Source organism: Pholis gunnellus (genome assembly GCF_910591455.1).
Source record: "Pholis gunnellus genome assembly, chromosome: 12".
Lineage (NCBI taxonomy): Eukaryota > Metazoa > Chordata > Actinopteri > Perciformes > Pholidae > Pholis > Pholis gunnellus.
In genome coordinates this window covers 6,779,181-6,799,066 of record NC_136539.1, presented here as the reverse complement: position 1 = coordinate 6,799,066, position 19,886 = coordinate 6,779,181, and the positions used below count along the sequence as shown (strand labels likewise).

General features: G+C 44.1%; 1 protein-coding gene across 1 annotated transcript in view; it reads right to left on the bottom strand.

Moving 5' to 3' along the window:
* Positions 1-2,855: 2,855 nt before the first annotated feature.
* The window catches only part of dnah7 (dynein, axonemal, heavy chain 7), a gene marked incomplete at its 5' end in the record, with an annotated part of 68,040 nt that continues 51,009 nt past the window's right edge, over positions 2,856-19,886 (bottom strand). The window contains 15 exons of the mRNA XM_079170230.1: positions 2,856-3,240; positions 5,044-5,147; positions 5,949-6,126; positions 8,099-8,251; positions 10,051-10,281; positions 12,410-12,547; positions 13,683-13,868; positions 14,628-14,789; positions 15,018-15,218; positions 15,348-15,509; positions 15,720-15,896; positions 16,045-16,137; positions 18,674-18,868; positions 19,173-19,299; positions 19,507-19,842. Of these exons, the coding sequence (XP_079026356.1) occupies positions 3,034-3,240; positions 5,044-5,147; positions 5,949-6,126; positions 8,099-8,251; positions 10,051-10,281; positions 12,410-12,547; positions 13,683-13,868; positions 14,628-14,789; positions 15,018-15,218; positions 15,348-15,509; positions 15,720-15,896; positions 16,045-16,137; positions 18,674-18,868; positions 19,173-19,299; positions 19,507-19,842 (2,650 nt within the window). The 3' untranslated portion in view covers positions 2,856-3,033. The remainder of the gene's footprint in view (positions 3,241-5,043; positions 5,148-5,948; positions 6,127-8,098; positions 8,252-10,050; positions 10,282-12,409; positions 12,548-13,682; positions 13,869-14,627; positions 14,790-15,017; positions 15,219-15,347; positions 15,510-15,719; positions 15,897-16,044; positions 16,138-18,673; positions 18,869-19,172; positions 19,300-19,506; positions 19,843-19,886) is intronic.

The window sequence follows — 19,886 nt, the reverse complement described above, 5'->3', positions numbered from 1 at the left end:
TCCATCGTAAGGAAAAAAAAAAAAGAGAGAGAGCTGCAGACGGGAAGGTGGTGGCAGCTCGCCGCCTATGCATCGCCATCATCATCACCTGTTGTTAGCGTGTTTGTCGCTTCATCTCGTGTCCATCCTGTGCTGTGTCCCGCCATCCATGCATCTGTGCTCCATCCATCATCGACTCCTGATGTCTGAAACATCTCTCTGTGCCAAGCCCTGGCCACTGGAGCAGCACCGGCGGAGCGCTCCCTTTAGCCGGCTACACCCGGAATGAACCATTTCGACGGCTTTTAAGTGTCAAAACAGAGCAGTGTTCCCCTGACTTTTAGATCATCTAAAGCTCAGTGGCTTTTCTTTTTTTTTGCTGCAATTTATCACTTCAGAGTTACATTTCATTGTCTAATTCTAATTATTTAACCCTTGTAGTTCATAGTGATAGCTAACACAGCTGCCAAAGCCTTTACAAATTAGCATTTAAGACTTTCATGTTTTTGCCGACAAACTAGACGTCACAAATGTCCGACCGATCGTTTTTTGGGGTTTTTTTTAAAGGGTTTGACAATCTGTAGCCGTTAGGCCTTTACGTCGTAGCTTCCTTTTGTAAGAATCAGCAGCTTCACACTGTGAATTGTAGCTTACTAGGCTTCTTTAGGGGCCTCTTTGAGTTCCTGAAAGGTGCTTACTCCAACCGGACCGCCCTGCAGTGGACGTTTCATTACAGTAGGAGGTCGAGTTGTCACACAAATTCTCTTTTTTTTTATGATTAACTGTAAATACTCGAGGTCTTTTATAGCTTCAGTAGTCGAGCGGCAAAAAAAAAATCAATGTTTTGTTGCTGCTAAAAAATAGATTTGAAAGTACTCATAGTGTCACTGAGTGAACTTCCTGACAAATCTGAGACGGATCAGACGGAGGACGGTTCTCTTGTATCACATGGGGAACAGGAGACGTTTAACCTGAGGTACTAAACCGTAGGACATAGATTATTATTATTTGTAATGTGCTGAGATAAGAGGGCGTACGTTATCGACATTCTGCTGACCGTGCCAAAACTGGCCCCCGAGTGTGGACTTTCAGTGGCTGGCGCTTGACCCCCCCCCCCCCCCTACATTCCATTGGCTGTCCTTCAGCTAGCTAGCCTAGCTTCAGCTGCTAAGGCACACAGATAATGTGTGTGGCTTCATCTATCCTGTCACTGTGTGACATCCATCATCTTACGTCTCAACTGGCTGTAAATCATCGTCGGTCCCATCGAAGTGGCGTTATTGACCCGTCTGAGTCATGCATGAAGCATGAGTGAAAACGGTACGGACGTTGTGTTGAGTGTACATTTGATTTCATTCTTTGTACTGCACAGTTCAACTTTTACATGAAGATCACGAGGAATACTTTGGGGCGTAGTGAGACTGGTGTTCTGAGCCTTTATTTCTTCTTTTTCTTTTTTTTTTGGGTGATGCAGTTGTGGGAACACCTAACTTATCTGCATCACTTTATGTCTTTTAACAGGAATTGTATTATTTCATCTTATGTTCGACGGGATCTGAATGTGCTTTCATTCTGCTCCGACTCCCAAGTACAGTTCATCATTTGAAACGTGACTATTTGATATTTATCAGGTATTTTCCTACAATATTCATTTTTAGTGTTTTTTTTGTACTTTATTTAAGAGAGATGGGGTTCCTTTTTCAGATTTTCTTTGTTTCTGTATTTCTTATGTAATTAAAATCCAAACTGCTGTCAAGCGTGCGATTGGCCGGTGACACTACGCCCCCAAAGTTTCTTCGAAATGAAGGTTGATGATTCTTCTCATTTTTGCTTTCTTGTCTGTATGTTTGTTTAGTAATCTGGATATAAAATGCAAAGTGTGACATTCTTGCTGTTTGCCTGTTCTCCTCATCACGGAAGGAAAATAAACTCTGAAAAGATCTCTGATGTTTCTGGCATAATGTTACAGCGAGCACAACATTTCCTCTTCCTCTCGCCGCTCGTCTCCTGCTTCAGCTGCTGTTCCCAGATCAGCAGGTTTAGCAAAGCTGGTTCTCACATAAACACAAAGGCTCAGTGAACAACGCATACGTTTAGAAACTAAATAAATGTGTACGGTGCAGCTGAGTGTTTCTGCCATCAGCAGTCGAGCTCAATTATCGGTATTGGTATTGAAATGTTGTCGGTTGTCAGGTTACTGTAATGTTTGGGGGCAAGTCCAGTAATGATGTAACTTGATTTCTCACACAAATCGCAACAAACGCTGTTTTACTTGAATCGTACCCCTAAAGGTATTCTCGTTGACATACAAAACAGTCTCAGTGAATAATCCGAAGGCAAGAGGCTGAAATTCAAAATGGCCGACTTCTGCCAGAGAGAATAACGATTTCATATTTGGAAAGGTTACAGTCAGAAATGGGCAGTCTCTCTGTTACTTGTATTTGAAATACCAATTGTAAAAATGTTCAGAAGTCTTCTGCCGGGGCTCAAAAAAAAAAAAAAAAAAAAAGTATTTTCAAAATACATGATTCATAAAACCTAAAAGAAATGAATGTAAATACATCTGTAAATGAAGAATGATACATGACAGAGTCACAAACAGTGATTTAGTAACTCACAGGATGAGTCTAAAGCAGGCCAGCACATACTGCCTCAACCAGTGCAGAGGCATGTGTCCCTCAAGGAAACAATTTATCTGAACTACAATAAAATATGGGTAGAAACAGACCATAATAAATCCACTCATATCCTGTACAGTATGTTTTTACAAATGTTTTACTTCAAGGACAAAAATACAGCACGGTCAGCTCTTAACATGCACAACAGTGTAGGCTTGTACGCTCACCGAAAATAATCAATCAATGGCGTTTGTGGCTGGGAAAACATTTTCAAAACATTCCCTTCAATCAATACCGTAGGACTTTATTTCTCTCCTATACAAGTAGTGATCTCTTAAAACGGTTCTCTGTTGCCTATTCATGTCGATTCGTAGGTGCTGCGTAAAAAAGAGAGACTGGGTGTCGCATGTCATTCGAGACGCACTCGTGAGACTAACTAGGAGCTGAGCTGGCAGAGCAGCGCCACCCCTCGTCTGATCCAGTGTTCAGAGGCCACGTCGGTGTTGAGCGTCATGGCGATGACGTAGTTGGTGGAGTGGCCGGTGGTGGACAGGGTGCCGCGCCGCTCGCTGGTCTTGTAGACGGGCACCACATAGCACATCCTCTGGGAGACATCCTGCCGTTTGAGAGGCTTCAGCCACATCTGACAGAGGAGAGAGAGAGAGAGAGAGAGAGAGAGAGAGAGGACCAGTGAGGCAGACGGGATCAAACCGGCTTCCACATGTCAGTTCTACCTCCAGTAGCTACTTTAGCAAATAGTCACGGCCCTTCAGGGGCTGTTTCCCATCCAAAACAGCTGACTAGCGGAATGATTAAACTATCAAATGGCATTCCGTACCTCTCATGACACAGAACACAATTGAACATTCTCGTGATGGTTGTTGTCAGAGAAGCAAAGAGATCAGATTGTGCTTCTGGCTCAAAGGTCAGGACGTGAAAACACAAACATTAACTTTCAAATGTGAAACTCCGGGGACTGAAACTCATAAAACAATTGCATTCACAAGGAAGAGTCCCCTCGGGCTATTAAGAAGTCTTGGTTATGCAAAAGGGATAAACTGGGCCGCTCGGAAAAAAAACATCTCCGCAAAAACAAAACAAAAACAGTTTGTTGAGTCGCAGCCAGAAAAGTACCCATCTGGTTCCATAAGCAGCGCTTCGGTGAGGATTTGCATTTCAAAGCCAGCCTGTGTTGTGATCCCCCCCCCCCCCCCCCCCCCCCCCCCACACACACACACACATGCAATAAGCACATTTTTGATTAAGTTCAGCTCTTGTCAGAAAACTGATTCTGTTAATAACTTGCCCTGAAACGTCTGAACATTTCAACAACAAAAAAGAAACTCAGTGTTGTGCATTATTCCTAATCACTGAATACACTGTGAAGAGGAGCGAACAGAGGAAACAAATGAAAGACTTGATCAGTCCTCGCGCTCTGTTCCATCCCTCTGTCAGTCTGCTTTCATATACCATATCAAGCTCTGCTAATTAATAAAAAGGATGAGCAGAGGAGCTGGGCTTCCTGCAGGCACGACGTATGAACGAAAGCGCTGAAGCTGCTGCTCAGTATTGCATCCAGAGAACGAGGCGCTGTGAACATCCTCCTGGGCAGAGCTGCAGCTACAGTGCGGTGGTTGTTGATCACGTTCTCCTTGGAGACTCACAATGCTGGTCTCTGATTAAAAAACAACAACAGTTGGCTCGTAGGAGTTTACAAGCTAAATAATGATGGAATCGGCCCCATTTCTTATAATTTGATATGTAAACAGATATTATCTTTCCTCCCTTGTGACGCCCAGAGAGATTCACAGGAGCAGAATCAATAAACCCCCTCAAATGTTATGTCAGAATATGTTACGCAACAAGACTTTTCTCTGTCTTCTCTTGTCTCATGCAGTGTTTTTCACAGGATGGAAACCTCCGGCTCTGAAAAGTGAAGTCAATGCGAAAGTGTCTTAAACTTGCATTCTTTCTCATGGCCATCGGGCGACTCCTCTGGTTGTACAATAGAAGTCTACGAGAAAATGACTCCACTTCTCACTTAATCTATTCCCTCAGTAAACATTGTAAACATGAGTTTATGGTCTCAATCGCTAGTTTCAAGTGTTCTTCTATACAGCATGATGTTCTTTCAGGAAAATTATGGTCCATAATTGAAAGTAAATGATTAAAGCAGCGGATGCTTTTCAGCGTGGCTACCTTGTGAAATACTCCCTTGGTGCATTTCAGCAAGAAACATCCAATCACAGACCAATGTTTTAATTGTCCGTGTCAGTTTTGGACGAATTGAGCAACTTTAGTGCCATGTTTTGAGACCAACTGCAAGTGTTTAGATATCGACACGCTGATCTTCCAGATTAATGGACAACCCCGCCCCGTCTCCTGAGCCACGGCCGCCCCCGTGTCCCAATCGATAGATACCGTCTGTGTACAGTATCTCACTCACCACAGGCATGGGGTCATGCAGCACTTTGGGGTAGGACTCAGCCAGAAGTTTGGTCGTCCTGTCCCAGCGGGCGCCATCCAGAAACAGACCTCTGATGTACACACCTGAGTGTCACACACACACAACCGGAGACAATTCAGAGGCACAAGAGGAGTGGTTAGTTTTACTAGGATGATAAAACTTTTCATAACCTCCAGTTATGGAGGAACCCTGGGACTGTGATGCCTGTCGGCTCTTCCGGCCACCGTAAAGCGAGCTGAGCGGACCCCTGTGCTGTAACGCTGTCTTTTCTTAAAGCGTGTGAGCTCTCCTTATAGGTGGAGGAAAGGTGGTGCGATTTAGAGATAACTGACTGTCGGCATCCTGTCGGTGGCACACGCCCCAAATGCACAAACACACTGTCAGATTTGTAGCTCGGCAGCGTCGGCTGTGTCGGTGCCATGGGGCCCCAGCTGGGGTCTGATTGAGGGCGAGGCTTTATGGGACTTAGAATCTCACAGCAGAGCTGGAGGCACAGCGAGGGGCTGACGCAAGGCTGCATGTATAAGGGAGAGGCAGGGAGGCTTTGACTTACTTTACACTCTGCCTTTTTTTTAATTTTACATACAGTCAGTTTCCATCTGTTTGTTTCTTCTCTTTCATCCTCTGCGTATGTTCTTCCTATTTCACTTTCTGCTTTGAAACCTCACTTTTCATCCCCTCGTACCCTCTTTAATCTTTTTTTTCCCCCCTCCAGTGCTCTCTATCTCTCTGCCGTCTTTTCTTTATACCTTCATTAAACTGTTAGATGGTGTGTCGAATGGAGGCCTTTTTATCCTGCCTAAAGCTATTCTAGTATCATCCTTCTTTCTCTCTAGAAACACCCCTTTCCTCGCCCTATCTCATTAACCCCGTTAGTATCCTACCATCCTCTGGAGGCCGTAGGTGTTGTATCTCATCCAGGACCTCGAAGTCGAAGCCGAGCAAGTCAATAGGGATGGTGTGTTTCCTGGCATAGTTCTGCTGGCTGCCTGTGAGGAAGGCCTGGGTGAAGAAGAATCCTGACACCCAGAATACAGCAGGCGTACCGTGTTCGTACCAGTCCTGAAAACGCAGCAGGCCAGAGAAGAGAGGGACATTTACAAAGGAGTGGAGGGGTTGAGATGGTTGAATGTCCTTGAACATATCTGCTATTCTTTACAAACCGAGAGGGTTTTAAATGTTTTAGTGTTAAAGTGACAACAATTTCTGATATTTGGTTCAGCATTGGGGGAGAACCCTGCAGCCGCCGGGCTGCAAGGGAAATTGCACAGCATCAATGTACAGTGTGTCTACTAAAAGTGCCTGTTTTTGCCACTGACACTGAGAGAACAGGAGGAGTCTCCTTCTGAAATCCTACAACAGCAGAAACGTGAGTAAGTTGAAGAGAGGAGAAGTCAATGGTCGCCCTTATTTATTTGTGGCAGAGTTTACAGATGAGAAGCTCACGCAAATTGAAGAGCGGACGAGGAGCTAGAGTGTGTGTGTGTGTGTGTGTGTGTGTGTGTGTGGGGGGGGGGGGGGGGGCTTCTCCTCTCCTCCTTCTCTGTGGGGTCCTTTCCATTATGTTGTCAGACACCAATGATAACAATCTGAGCCTGCCAGTGGCAAAATCAAGCACTTTTTGTGGAACTACAGTATTGTGACGTTACATCGATGCTGCTCAGTGGCCCTTGCAGCTCGTTTCGTGGCTGCCGGTTACAGCGCTCTCGCTCAAGTACCAGACAATTTCCAAAATTGTTGTCCCCGTTAGTCAGACACGAAACACGGGAAAGGAGGGGCCGGGGTGAAAAATACCAAAGCTCCCCTATAAATCCATACGGCAACGTCATGTGGATTAAAGCAGGCATTCTGCTTCAATGGTCTTATTTATAAAGTATTTAATGTCAGTAGCTTTTGTATAAAACAAACGCATATCTCTTCGTAATGGCTTGGAACCAGAAAACCAGTTTGGGAAACCAAGCCTTTTTTAAGGTTGGAGGTAGCAATGTAATGTTGATTGTATAGTTCATTTAAGCAAAGATGGACCCGTCTCAGATGCATCCATGCTTCCAGTCTCATGTGCTGCTGTAAGCTAGGCCGCCATGTCTCGGATTTATCAGTCTACTGAACAAACTGTGGGGAAACTGATGTTTTTCTTCTTCACTCCCTTAAAAACAGCAAACAATCATATTCCCTGAAATGTCAAGGTATTCTGCTTCTGAAAACATGCTGTCTCAGATGAGAATCCCGTGACTTTCCAGTTCACCCTGTGGGGAGTCATGGGTGGACATCTCCGTTGGATAACACACACGCACACACACACGCGCACACACACACACACATAGTACATTCTTTTTCCCTCCACTGATTATTGATGATCCGGAGGAATACAGTGTTTCTCCTGTGAAAATAGGGGAAAGGGAAACACGTGAACTGACTGTTGATGAGGATGAAGAAGTTCACTTTGCGGACTCACATGATGAGTACGTGTGTTTCCTGTATGAAACCTGCCCATGAGTGAAAAGCATGACTAAATTCCCCGACCTCCCACTGTATGTGCACACAAGTGGAATGAAGTGGTCTTGTGTAACTCCTCCAGTGGGACACAACAGCTTAAGGCAGGGTAACAGTTCACTGTAGAGGTAGACCTGGAGGCTTGTGGTGGCCCAGCACCGTACTCAAATCTGGATGTGTCGCTTTAAAACTACCCTAAACAAACAAAGAATCTGATTGTGCAGTCGATTACGCAATGGCTTGTTACCATTTAAGCAGTGTTTTAATGTTAATATGTCGATATATGCACTAATCGGACTCTGCTATTAGAGTGATTAAAAGATTAAGGTCTTTACATTTTATGGGGAAAAGAATAAAAGTAAACACATTCTTCTTTCTTTCTTTCCTCCACGTTTCGATTCTTTCTCGTTTCTGTTTCCCTTTTTTTACCCCTCATTGCCTCCTTCTTTAAGCATACATTTTTGTATGTATGACTAACCCCAAAATACTTCTTTCATTTAGTCAACATGTGATTTTGAACTTTACAGCGCGGTGTCTGTACCTGTAAGAACTTGAGTCGCTCCAGGAAGTCATTGACGTAGCTCCCCAGCGGTTTGAGGCTGGGGTAGGACTTCTTCATCCACATGGCGGGGATACGACCCGTCAAGATGCTGCTGACCACCTCCTCCAGCTCTGCAGACATCACCACCAGCCCCTGCACACGCACACACAAACACACGCACGCAAACACACACATCCCGCCAAAAACACGTGATTAACTTCTGCGCTACGTGAAAATGTGAAGCCGTTCCAGCTCTTTTCTAACACTGAATCCAACATGAGATTCCTACTTGTCACTTAAAAAGCTCTCTGTGGAGGTGGGTGACAGACAGCCACATAATGGAAACTCTTATTTGCTCTGCAGGGGGGCCTTTGATACAAGTATGAAAGACGACATGCTCATTCCCTTTCCTGCCTCTTTATGCATCTCAGGAGAAGAGGAAGTGTGTGTGTGGAGTTTGTTTATCAGACGATATAAAAGAGACGCGTGCGTGTGCTCAGGCGTGTTCGTTTTATTCTTTGATTGTGGTGTAATCAGCACACATTCATGCACATACGTTCAGTAGTGGTCTTTGAACTACATAATCCTCTTGGTCTAATGCAGTCCAATTAGAGGCTCTGTCTTGGCATGTGCAACATCTCCAAACCTCTGGAAATACAGAGTCAGTAATTCTTTTTGCTTGAGGATGTTAGGGCCTAAGTACATACTTTCAGTTGTGTCTCTTGGTGGCAATTTGAAAAAAGAAAAAAAAGAAACCATGATTAAAATTATATTAGGAAAGATGATAGCTGGAAGACAGCTATATTTGGGAGTCCGCTAATTGTCTAATTGTCGAGAGCCTCAGCTCATCACGCACAGCGGTGGTGTTACTGCCAACTACTTAGGCACCCTCCCACGAGGATGTATTATTATTTTGTTAAATGGTTCCAGTGAAAACCACAACACAACAAAGTTTCAAACTATTCTTTCAGAAATGTGACATCACACACACTTGTTCTTGGCTGTGCTAGCGGCGCGGCTCTAGGGGAATGTCATCGGCTGTCAAACCACAGTCGTTTTGTTACTTTGGTCCACACTGAAGTCTCTCAACAAATATTGCATTGATTACCGTGAAGGTAAGGTTGCTAGCATGGCTGTAGCAAACACAAAAAAGGCCTGTGGCCTTGGCAAAAAGGAAAAAAAGGTTTGAATACATAAAGGGGCTGCAGGAACGGAGGTACTGTAGCTAGCAGGGTGGGCTCCTCTTTATGCTACAGAGGATAAGAGTACTTTCTGAGAGAAGGTCAAGAGTACTATATAATGATTTGGAGATTTCGATGGCTGCTTTACTCCTGTCATTCCCACGGGGGTCAACAACATCTCTATCATGTATCCATTTCAGTTTTTCTACAGCTCATACCTTTACCTAGTGCATACTCCAACAACGGCGCCTGTGAGATACAAAACAGAGTAACACTGTGCATAGATTTTCAGGAGCAGGCCGTTCTTCTGCACGGTGGATCATTCCCACTAATTGCACTAAACTTTCACTGCGCGAGTGTGTCCTCATAATGGAAAATGACGGCGTTAGATTAGTGGCTTTGGAGTGTTGTGCCGTCTGCCTACGGTATCTGTTTTCTGAGGATGCATTACCAGAGTTTCCCCTGGAATCATTCAGCAGAGCTGTGCTGAAATATTGCTTTCACAGCGCAAAAATGTGAAATCAATGATGATTCATCAGTTGGCCTTACTGTTATCTGAAACAAACACATTTAGTGTAATTACAGTGCATTTGGCAATGCATCATCCTATAAGTATCCAAACACTAAGGATCCCTGAGAATGATAACAGGGTCGAGTTCAAACTGAAACAATTCCTCGCTCGAGTGAATTTGAGGGGATTGTGGCTACGCACCTCACAACAATATACCGTATGAGCAAACCCTTTCTCCACCAGCTCCTCCCGCGTATTACCTTTATGGCCTTCTGAATGTTGACGCAGGACTGCCGGACGGTGCAGAGCAGGTTGTTGAAGCGGCCCATCTCCTGCACCAGCACCGTGTTCATGCTCTGATTGTAGCTGGTGGGGAATCGCCTCATCACTGCCTCCAAGTCAAAGTCTGCAGGCAGCTTGCTCAGGATGTCAGCTGCCACATCAAAGACCAAGTCATCTGAGGATTTGGCGTCTCCGCCTGAGGAGCGGGACTGATCAGAGACACAGAGCGACAGAGGACGGATGAGAAGGGGAGGCAGGACTTGTGGCTCGGATTGATTTGACAGCTCGTCATTTTGGGAGGAAATTATCCTTTGCTGTCTTTGACTTGTCAAATTATGCATTCCCTTTTTTTTTGCATCGATGCTATTTCCATCCTGAAAAGAGCCGGATGTTAAGAGGTTCCGACTTCTGACCTGACTTTGCTTGTATTTCATCATCTTTGTGCCGAATTGATTTCGATTTATGCTTTTAAAAAAAAAGGACACAAACTGACACAGAACATCACAGTCATATGGTGTATGACTCTTAATTTGACCTTCCCTTTCATAATTTGTTGACATTTCCTAGGCTGGCCGACAGCTACCAATGTAACACCACTGATAATATTGAGATCCTAGGCGTGTATTCACCGGAATCCCTCTGTGAGCGGAACACACAGCTTCACCCACACACACACACACACACACACACACACATGCACACACAGAGCCTCAGAAGATAGAAGGCTTCGCAACATTTCTCCCAATTTCTCCCCCACAGGCTTTTGACACAATCTTATCAACAATTCTAATAATCATTCACGCTGATAATTATTCACTCTAATCTGTGATTCTTCCGCTTTATACTCTCCAACTTGCAGCATTTACCTATTTGATGCTCAGTCACTAGCCAGCGGTAATGGATAATCATCAGCTAATGGCATTGAGGTTACAGTAGGGGAATGACAAATAGCTGTTTCATTCCATTTGAAGCGTCTCCCTGTTTATCGGTCATTGAGACTGATGGGATCGTATTAGATGCTAATAAAGTCCACACATGACTGAAGCCATTATTAATCTTGTTGAAAGGAGTTTATATGAATAAATGCCAGACTCCATTGAGCTCTAATTTTAACTTGAGGCGGCAACGGCCGTGGAAATAATTTTCTATTTGTTCGTAGCAAGCTATTTGTGTGTACACCGGCATTAGTACACTGTATATTATTACCTCAAGGAGATTAAAGAGATTAAACCAGAGGGGTTAGAATGTATAGGATGCAAACAGAGTATGTGTTCACATGTGACACTCTTTTTACATATAGTATGTAGATCACTCGCACTTGTTTAATATCAAGTTTAATTCCCACAGGAATTTAGGCACCTGCGCTAAGTAAGAGGCACTGCTCTGTATCTGAAAATAAATAAATGGATACAGGGAGGGCTGAATAAACACACCCCTTCCCACTTTGCAGGAGAAGCAGTGCTTCTGTCGTCTTCAAGTAGGTCTTGTCGCGAAGTCTCTTAGATTTGATTTGCAGCAAACGTTGACTGGAGTCGGGAAGCGGTACGATACAGTCCTCAACATGCTAGCCTAGTCTAACTCCACAGAGCTGAGATATAATGATGTGGGATCACACAGCTCCGCCAACGCCACTGTGAGCCATACTGTGTCAAAGGAAGACGAGGGATGTTTTTTACATTTCTTTTTTTTTTTTTTTTTGTTCTTTGACAAGCCTCTCTACAAAAAAAATGAAATATTTATTTATATTTTTTCTCTTGAATTAAATCTGCATAGTACATTTTAATGTAGGACGATGAAATATTTAATGCTGGCAAGGACACTTATAAAAGACGGTGGAAACTCCAGGGAGGCATATTGATGCCGTTTGTGTTTATGCGAGACTGTATTTCAGTGTCTAGGTACATGTGTTTTAATGCGTGTACTCTCGTCTAGTTGTTTTGTGTGCATGTGCGTGTGGAGTGATTTGCTGGGTGAGAGTGTTTGCATGCTGTCTACAACTTGAAAATCTACCAACTGAGCATCTGGGATGTCGGCATCGGTTTCGGAAGCGACCCAGAAGTGCCGGAGCTGCTGGCACTTTTTCGTATTTTTTTTGTATTTCACCTGTACCCATGCCAGGCCACAGTGCTGTGTTTTCTTGCCCAGTTTTACGGTCATAATCCTCCAGGTCATTTAATGGCATAATAATGAATTCAGAATTGAAAGTGAAATTCTGGCCCTCCGTCTTCGTTATTCTAATAATAGCATTAAAAAGAAATCTTAGGAGTAAACCTTATCTTCAGATCTCAAAAGTAATACTTTACTACTTTGTGTGTTCACATGTCCAGGTGGATTTACCTGTGTGAGCAAGATGCTGTTGAACAGTAGCTGCGTCTCAGCCTGATCTTTGGTGATATCCGCGTTGGCGTTCATGCCGAAAATCTCCGGCGACGGGTTGAGTGGCAGCGACTTGGTGTATTCTATGTAGCTGTTGTACTGCAGGAGGCAGAGGGAGAGGAGTGGAGTGAAGAGAGAGGACATTTTTTAACGCAACATCAGGAAACATCCCGAGTAATAACACTCATTGAAAAACAAGTCGGCTCCTTAGATTGCTGACATTTATTATAATGACTATGTAAATGTGACTTCATGAATAAAAGATGTGGTTGCGGGGGGGGGGGGGGGGGGGGGGGGGGGGGGGGGGGGGGCTGCAGCACTGGAGAACAAAATGCCAAATAAAATGGAGCACGCCAGAGATTGCACTTGTGTTAACAAATATATCAAGCCTCACTGATGGTGGCCGCCTGCTGTGCCTTGTTACACACATTTTATCTCCTAATGACTTTTTAAAGGTAGCTCAACAACAGCGTTAAGCAACTGAGTCCTGTAATATGCTTAGTTTAAAAACAAACACATTAAAGTGAGTTTTACTTTTCTTGGTAGTTTTTCCAAGGCAGTGATACTCCAGCATCTCGGGGTAACTTGATGGGTACATAGTCAAGGAGCCGTGTCAGCTGTGCTCTTCTAACAGAGTGAACTGTCTATGCTGCAGTGTACCATATCTCACAAAGGTCAAACTATCGTGACTGCAACAAAAACAGAGTGTCACTGATGCCAAGCGCAGCGCTTACATAACAGCTCCTAGTGCTGTGCAACCTAGCCAGAATATGTTTGTGTAGAATACATTCTTGATTTGGATAAGGAGGGGGGGAGATAAGTTTGGGGGCTTAGGATCAGATTTTCTTCCCTGCTGGCAGCAAATCACATATGTAGTTACCCTACTGTGAAGAAACAATCACTGAGAGTAAAAAAAAAGCTGCATTTATTAGATGATGACATTTAAAAAGTGCTATTGAACAGTTAACAACCTCCCTTGGTGGTGAAGTGAGTGAGTGACTTATCAGTCAGTTCAGCGAGTTGCTTTCCCTCTAAAAATGTGGAATATAGTACTAATTTCCCCTGGTAATAACATATGGCATTACGTAATTCCTGTAAATCTTGTATGCATTTTTTTGTGCTTACAGCTAAATCCAAGCTTGAATTGTGTTTTATATAAATACATTTAGAAAAACTTCTTGATGCTTTGCAATTAAAAAATTACAGCAAGGTGGTGTGATTTTCTGTTTCTTACATCTTCCTCAGCTGGTGCATAGTAGAGCCCACTGGGATCAAACTTGTAGTCGGGGTCCTCGGTGACCTTTGAAGTGTAGAAGATGGAGAGGATAGTGCGCAGGGTCCGTCTGTCCCAGTCATCTGTCACGCGACCTCCGTAGTTACACTCACCAGTCATGTAGCGGATGGCATCAAACGGCACTTCCTGCAGCGAACAAGAAATCCTGCATTTTACACGGGAACCTAAGAATACCCATGCCGTAAAGTTTCATGTTTAAAAGAAGATAAGCATTAAAAACCGGACGGTATCAGTACGTGCGTGCATTCTTAGTTGTGTTATGTGTACGATCTTCCCAAAACAGAAAAGCTGGCTGAAATTCACTTCACGACCTCGACTTGAAATGGAAACTGACGTAACAGGAGGTGAAAGGGTGGGGGTAGTGGCCATTATGGCATGGATTTCTCTTACAAATTCAGCGATCGGCACTTGGCTACAAGATGAAAATGTCACGATACCCTCAGAAGTTTATTTCTGACACTTTTTTCTCTCAGCCACAGCGGAGGGATTGGGAATAGCGGAGGGAGTGCTATCGGTTTGTGGAAAAATGTCAAGAGGGTTTTTGAACATGGCTGATGAAAGCGGATACTTGAGTGAAGAGGGACCAACTTGTACAGTAAGAGCCAGAATTCCTATAGTGGGCTTATAGATGTGGAATATATTCATAGGAGTAGATGGTGTTTGAGCATCTGCATTTGAGAGCCAGAGATATATAGTCATTTCATGGGAGTGCATGTACTGCAAAGTATGTTTGACGGAACAATACTGTGTTCATATGCAGTACGCACCAGTCTGCATCCCACGGTGTAAGGAATACGGGAAACTTCTGATAGTGAAAGTACTGATCAATTTAAGAAATATGAATGTAATTGGTGAAAGTTTTTTTTTTTTTTTTTAAATAACTACCTGGTACTGTTCAAGGAACATGTGTAGCTGCTGTACAGAGATCCGGAGGTCGGTCTCATTGAACTCATACGGAATGTTCCAGCCTATAGGTCCAAACTTCCTCCTCTCCTGGGTCAGGGCGTGGAAGAAACACAGGCCGTACAGTAGTTTCTTGAATACAGCCTGAGGAGGTGGATAAACATAAATGGAATGCCTTGTCTTAGATCAATGATTAGATAAATAGTGGTGGTCGTTTAGTATTTCCACAGCTGAAACAAACACATTCTGAAATGCACAGCGGGGGTGTTAACAGACAAAAAGGAACACAGGACACCCACTGAGGTAGGTATGATGGATATGCACAGCAAGCCACCGAGACATACACAGAGACGTGCACGCACACACACTGACCGGCTTGCTGCTGCTGCCAAAAAACTCCGGGTCAGAGATGGGGTCCATTAAGAAGGAGCGTGCAATGTTGGCGCGGAGGCCCTTCGGAGCCTCATTGGTCATCTTCACCCCATTCTGAAGCACAGCCACGGGGAAGGTGGGAGACGGGTAGCTGGTCAGCCAGAGCCTGAAGTCTGGGTGGGTAGTGTCTGGGTTCAGCTCCTGCTCACAGCCACAAAGAGCACGTTTAGAAGTGTATGTATCGGAAGACAGGTGTAATGTGCACTGTTCCCATCTGGTGTATAAAAAGTGTGTGTGTGTGTGTGTGTGTGTGTATGTGTGTCTTCTGACCTCACAGACTCTCTCAAGCCTTGACATCCACGATGTGGCCAAGTGGCAGTTCTGAAGAACCACCCAGGTGCCCTCTTTGATGGCCGTCTCAATCATACGCATTGCAATAGGACCCTGGCCTTGGCCCAGAGAGAGGGAAGTCAGCTTGTTACCGGTAAAGCCCTGAGGATGAGAACAGCCGTGCACGTGCACACACACACACACATTCAATTATACCTGATTTCTGACTGGGAAGGAGTCAAAATAATTTTCAGTGCTTTTAAGACCAGTGTGGAAGCCTGGGAAATCTAGAGGATTCAATTTCCCCTTTCATTTTGAGTTTGTACACACAGCAGGCTTCAAAGCGGCTGAATTTCCCAGGTGTCTCTGTACCTTTTCATCTCCAAACTTAAGCAACGCAGCCATGGGGTCGGAGCCGGGGGAGAGGATGAAGATGAGGGGGGCACAGCAGTGGCTATCAACGAAGGCCATACTCAGGTTGAAGGGCGGCGCTTCGATGAAGGGACGACCCAAACTGTCGGAAACAAATTCCTGCACCATGGGAATAACCTGGGGGACACATAGATGGAATGAGTTTATCGTTACCGTTTACTGATGTATTTCCAGAAAGAAAATGTTGTAGATAATAGAGACGTTTCGAGAAATCAAAATGGAAATAACATCCTACCATCTTTTGTAAAGCAGTGTATGAACTGACCTTGTCTGGTCTGAGACAACGGATCACCAGCATCCTCTGAAACTGGCTCAGCTTGTCCTGCCACTCTTTGGGGAAGGGAGTCTGATGGGGGTTCTGCAGATATGACAAAACATATTGAATTTAGACTGTACATTCAAATCTTACTTCAAATTCCTTGAGAGAAGAAAGTGCAGGAATTCCGTTGCAGCTGAATGAGGACAAGAGAAGTTATGGGGTGGGGTTGCATTGTATCGAGCTGTTTCAAGATTAAGCATTGTAATTAAGCAAAAGAGGGGCAATCTGTAATGTAAATGGGAGGAGAGCAATGAGGGGAGATAAATACATACAGTAAGTTTGAACAAGCAAAGACCGGGGAAGAGGAAAAAGTGGAGGAAGGTCAAAAAAAACAGAACAGTACTGGGTACTGGGTCAGAGCAATACGTTTTGATTAATTCCTGGAACAAGTGTACCAGAGGATGTGAGCAATGGTAGCGGGAACTTTTGGAATTTCTTTCCCCAGGCTGTTTGTCAAGATACTTCTGGCTATGTGTGTTGGCAGGTGCTTTGAGACAGATACACCTATTTAGAATCTCCTGGGAATTCCCTGTGTGTACAGGGGTGTGTGAGCGCCTGTGTGCTTGATTGAACAGCTGTTCTTGCATCAAGATTGAATAAATGTGAATTCTACAACTGGAACAAACTAGATTTAATTGGATAGAAGTGTTGTGCCTGATTCTGTTGATTATAAATCAAAAGATGTGTGTGTGTGTGTGTGTGTGTGTGTGTGTGTGTGTGTGTGTGTGTGTGTGTGTGTGTGTGTGTGTGTGTGTGTGTGTGTGTGTGTGTGTGAGTGAGACAGCAAAGAGACAAGCATGTGTGGTGCACACATGTTTATGTGCACCACACGTTGATTAAACAGCTGTTTGTGCGTCTAGATTGCATAGATGTGACTGGCACAACAGGAACAGAAAAGATTTAATTGGATAAAACTTCAACTTAGATTCTTCATAATTCAAAGATGGAGAGAAAGTGTGAGTGTGTGCATCATCCACACCTGGCAAATTACTTTCAATCTACATTCTCTCTTCCCTCTCCCCTTTTGTCAACACAACATTTCAACTAACAAATATCAGTTATTTGACATAAAATGAAATAAGTTCAGACTTAAAGCTTCGGGGGATTTGATTCACCGAATTACAAATGGTTTAAGATGGAGTAAAGACATATAGAATGTGAACTTAATTAGGATTTAAACAACCATAACAAATATTATAACATAAACACTTCCACAATATGATCCCACTGTAGTAAATAAACGATTACGACCTGTTTGACAGGCTATCAAAAATGAAAAATGAATATTTCCATATTTGCAGACGTGCAAAAAGGAGCCAAAAGTAGAAGCAGAGCTTCTTGGGGAATCTATAATGAAGGAAAAACAAAGATTTTTAAATGATGACATGTATGTCGTTGATATTATCTAACACAAAAGAGCCAATAGTATGTGAATGGAATGTGCAAAAAGGTGACGTATGGGGGCAAGTGAAGGGGCTGCGGTGTATTCAGACACATTACCGTGAGGTGTGCAGAGTGGGAGGGGGGGGGCTGCATGTGTGTTGTGAGCTTGCATGCTGAGCTGCAGGGTAGGCGAGGCTGGCCTGTGGTTCATGTGCCAAACCCACTGGAAGATGTAACCTCTTCACTCTGCCCTTATTCCCTTTCTCATCCCATCCCACACCTGCTAACACTGTTTTCCAGTCAAAGGACTTCTCTGCCTCTAACTTCTTCTCTTATCCACGGCCCATCACTGCCCCCTCTCTTTGATACTGATGAGAACATTTGATTTTGTTTGTTGTCCAGGTTTTATGAAGGCTTACTGGAATCTTAGCCTAACAAGCAGTCTACAGTCAGTTAGGGGCAAATAGCTCAGCTCAACACCAATACATCATCATATGATGTACCGGTTGTATTTTAAAGAGCATTTAAAGTCATGCTGAAGGAAAAAGAAAACAAACAGTTATTATATAAACCCAGAGATGTGTTCTCCATATATACACCTACTTGGTTGGCCGTAATCTGAGTTTTGAAAGATCACTTTGAAAGATCGACTGCAAATAGCGTCACATTTTCTTTTTTTACTTTGAGCCGAGTAAATCAAAGCAGTGCACGACACATACGATGGCACTGATGCAAGGTTTGGTCACCCTTCACAGACAAACACAAGCTCCCGTTGTTGCCGATCAGTTTTGCCTAAGATTGTGTGTGTTAGGCCTTTGTATCCACAGACAATGTCTGTTGGCAAAATGCTGAAAACCCTACATATCTTCAGCATGTTTTTATATTGACCCTTGCTCCGAATCTAAATGGTCGGGTGCTCTTAAAGGCAGCAGCTGCAGCTTGATGTGTTGGTTTTGTGGTGCTAAATGTGACCCAGTTTTAACAGCTAACCTCTTGAACTGCTATTCGCGACAGCATTTTCAGCTGAAAGTCAACACATTTACAGTTTCTAACAAGACACTCTCTTGGATATATTTGATGTAATAGGGCCTTTCTGCACATGCTGATTTTGTCTTTGCCATCACAGAAACATATACGACACCCAAAGTCAGAAGCCCCACCCAGAACGGCCAGGCAGCTTGAAGACACTCACTGTGCTGTCGAAGACCGTCTTCCACTCGTCCCTGAGGCGAGCCATGTCCTGATGCAGACCTTTGAAACGCTCCAATTCATCTAAGCGGCAGATCTCGTCCCAGGACGTCTTGGGAAGCCAGGTGCAGGGATTCGGGTGAGGGTTGTCCAGGCCCACACCACCCGTCAGAAGGAAGCGCCACTCCCCCTCATCCACCTACGACATTCATCGAAAACAGTGTTCACACAGAGGAGGATTAACCGGAGTTTGTGATTTATGGTGATTCATGGGTTGACCATTTCAGGGATTATATTTGCACTAAAAAAATCCATGCAAATTGAAAATACAAGATACAGATGATCTTCAGCAATCATAGAGAGGTCTGATTGGGAAAAATGAGGCGAACCAGCTTGTTTGATTAGCTAACCGCTTAAAAACAAACTAATCAGACAAAATATTTATCTATGGTTTTTAAGTGTTGTAAATCTGTACACGTGTGCAGCGTGGGTGTAATTCCTACCAGTTTCTTGTGCATGAGCAGATTGACACTGAGGCAGAAGGAAAAGAGCAGCTTGTCCTTCTCAAACAGTGAGCGACACACGTTGACATATAGCGCGTAGGTAAAGTGGTCTCTCAGGATCTGTAGTCTGAAGAAGACACATATAGCCTTTTAATAATATTTTTCAAAACCAAACAGAACTCACAAACTCGCCCACACTCATGCACTATTTATGGTCTTACATTATTTTGTTTTGTATAAGTTCACAAGTCAAATTAGCTCTTTCGAGAGGATAAGAAGCTCCAGGATTTCCTTTGAGGGGCTTGTGGCTAGTGCATTTGTCAGCCCTGCTTACCTCTGCGCCAAGTCGTCACTCAAGTCTGAGTTGTCGATGGAGCTGATGAAGAGGTTAATGAACCAGGTGAGGGAGTACTGGTACATGGGCTCAATGTTGGCCAGGTCGGCAATGGAGAAGAACAAGATGGCTGAGTGCACGGCAATGGGTGTGTAGCCCTTGCGAGTCTCATCAATCTTCTGCTCCGTCACCTCAGCCACGGCCTGCTTTTCCGTGATCTCGTTGGCCAGCACTTTGGAGCAGGAGAGGATCTGGACGGCCGTCTCGTCCTCCAGGATGTCGCCCTCGGAGGAGGAGAGCACCTCTAAGATTTTATCCTCAATCTCCTTCAGTTGTCTGACAAAAGTGCGAGAACAATTTGACATGTCTACAGTTTCCAC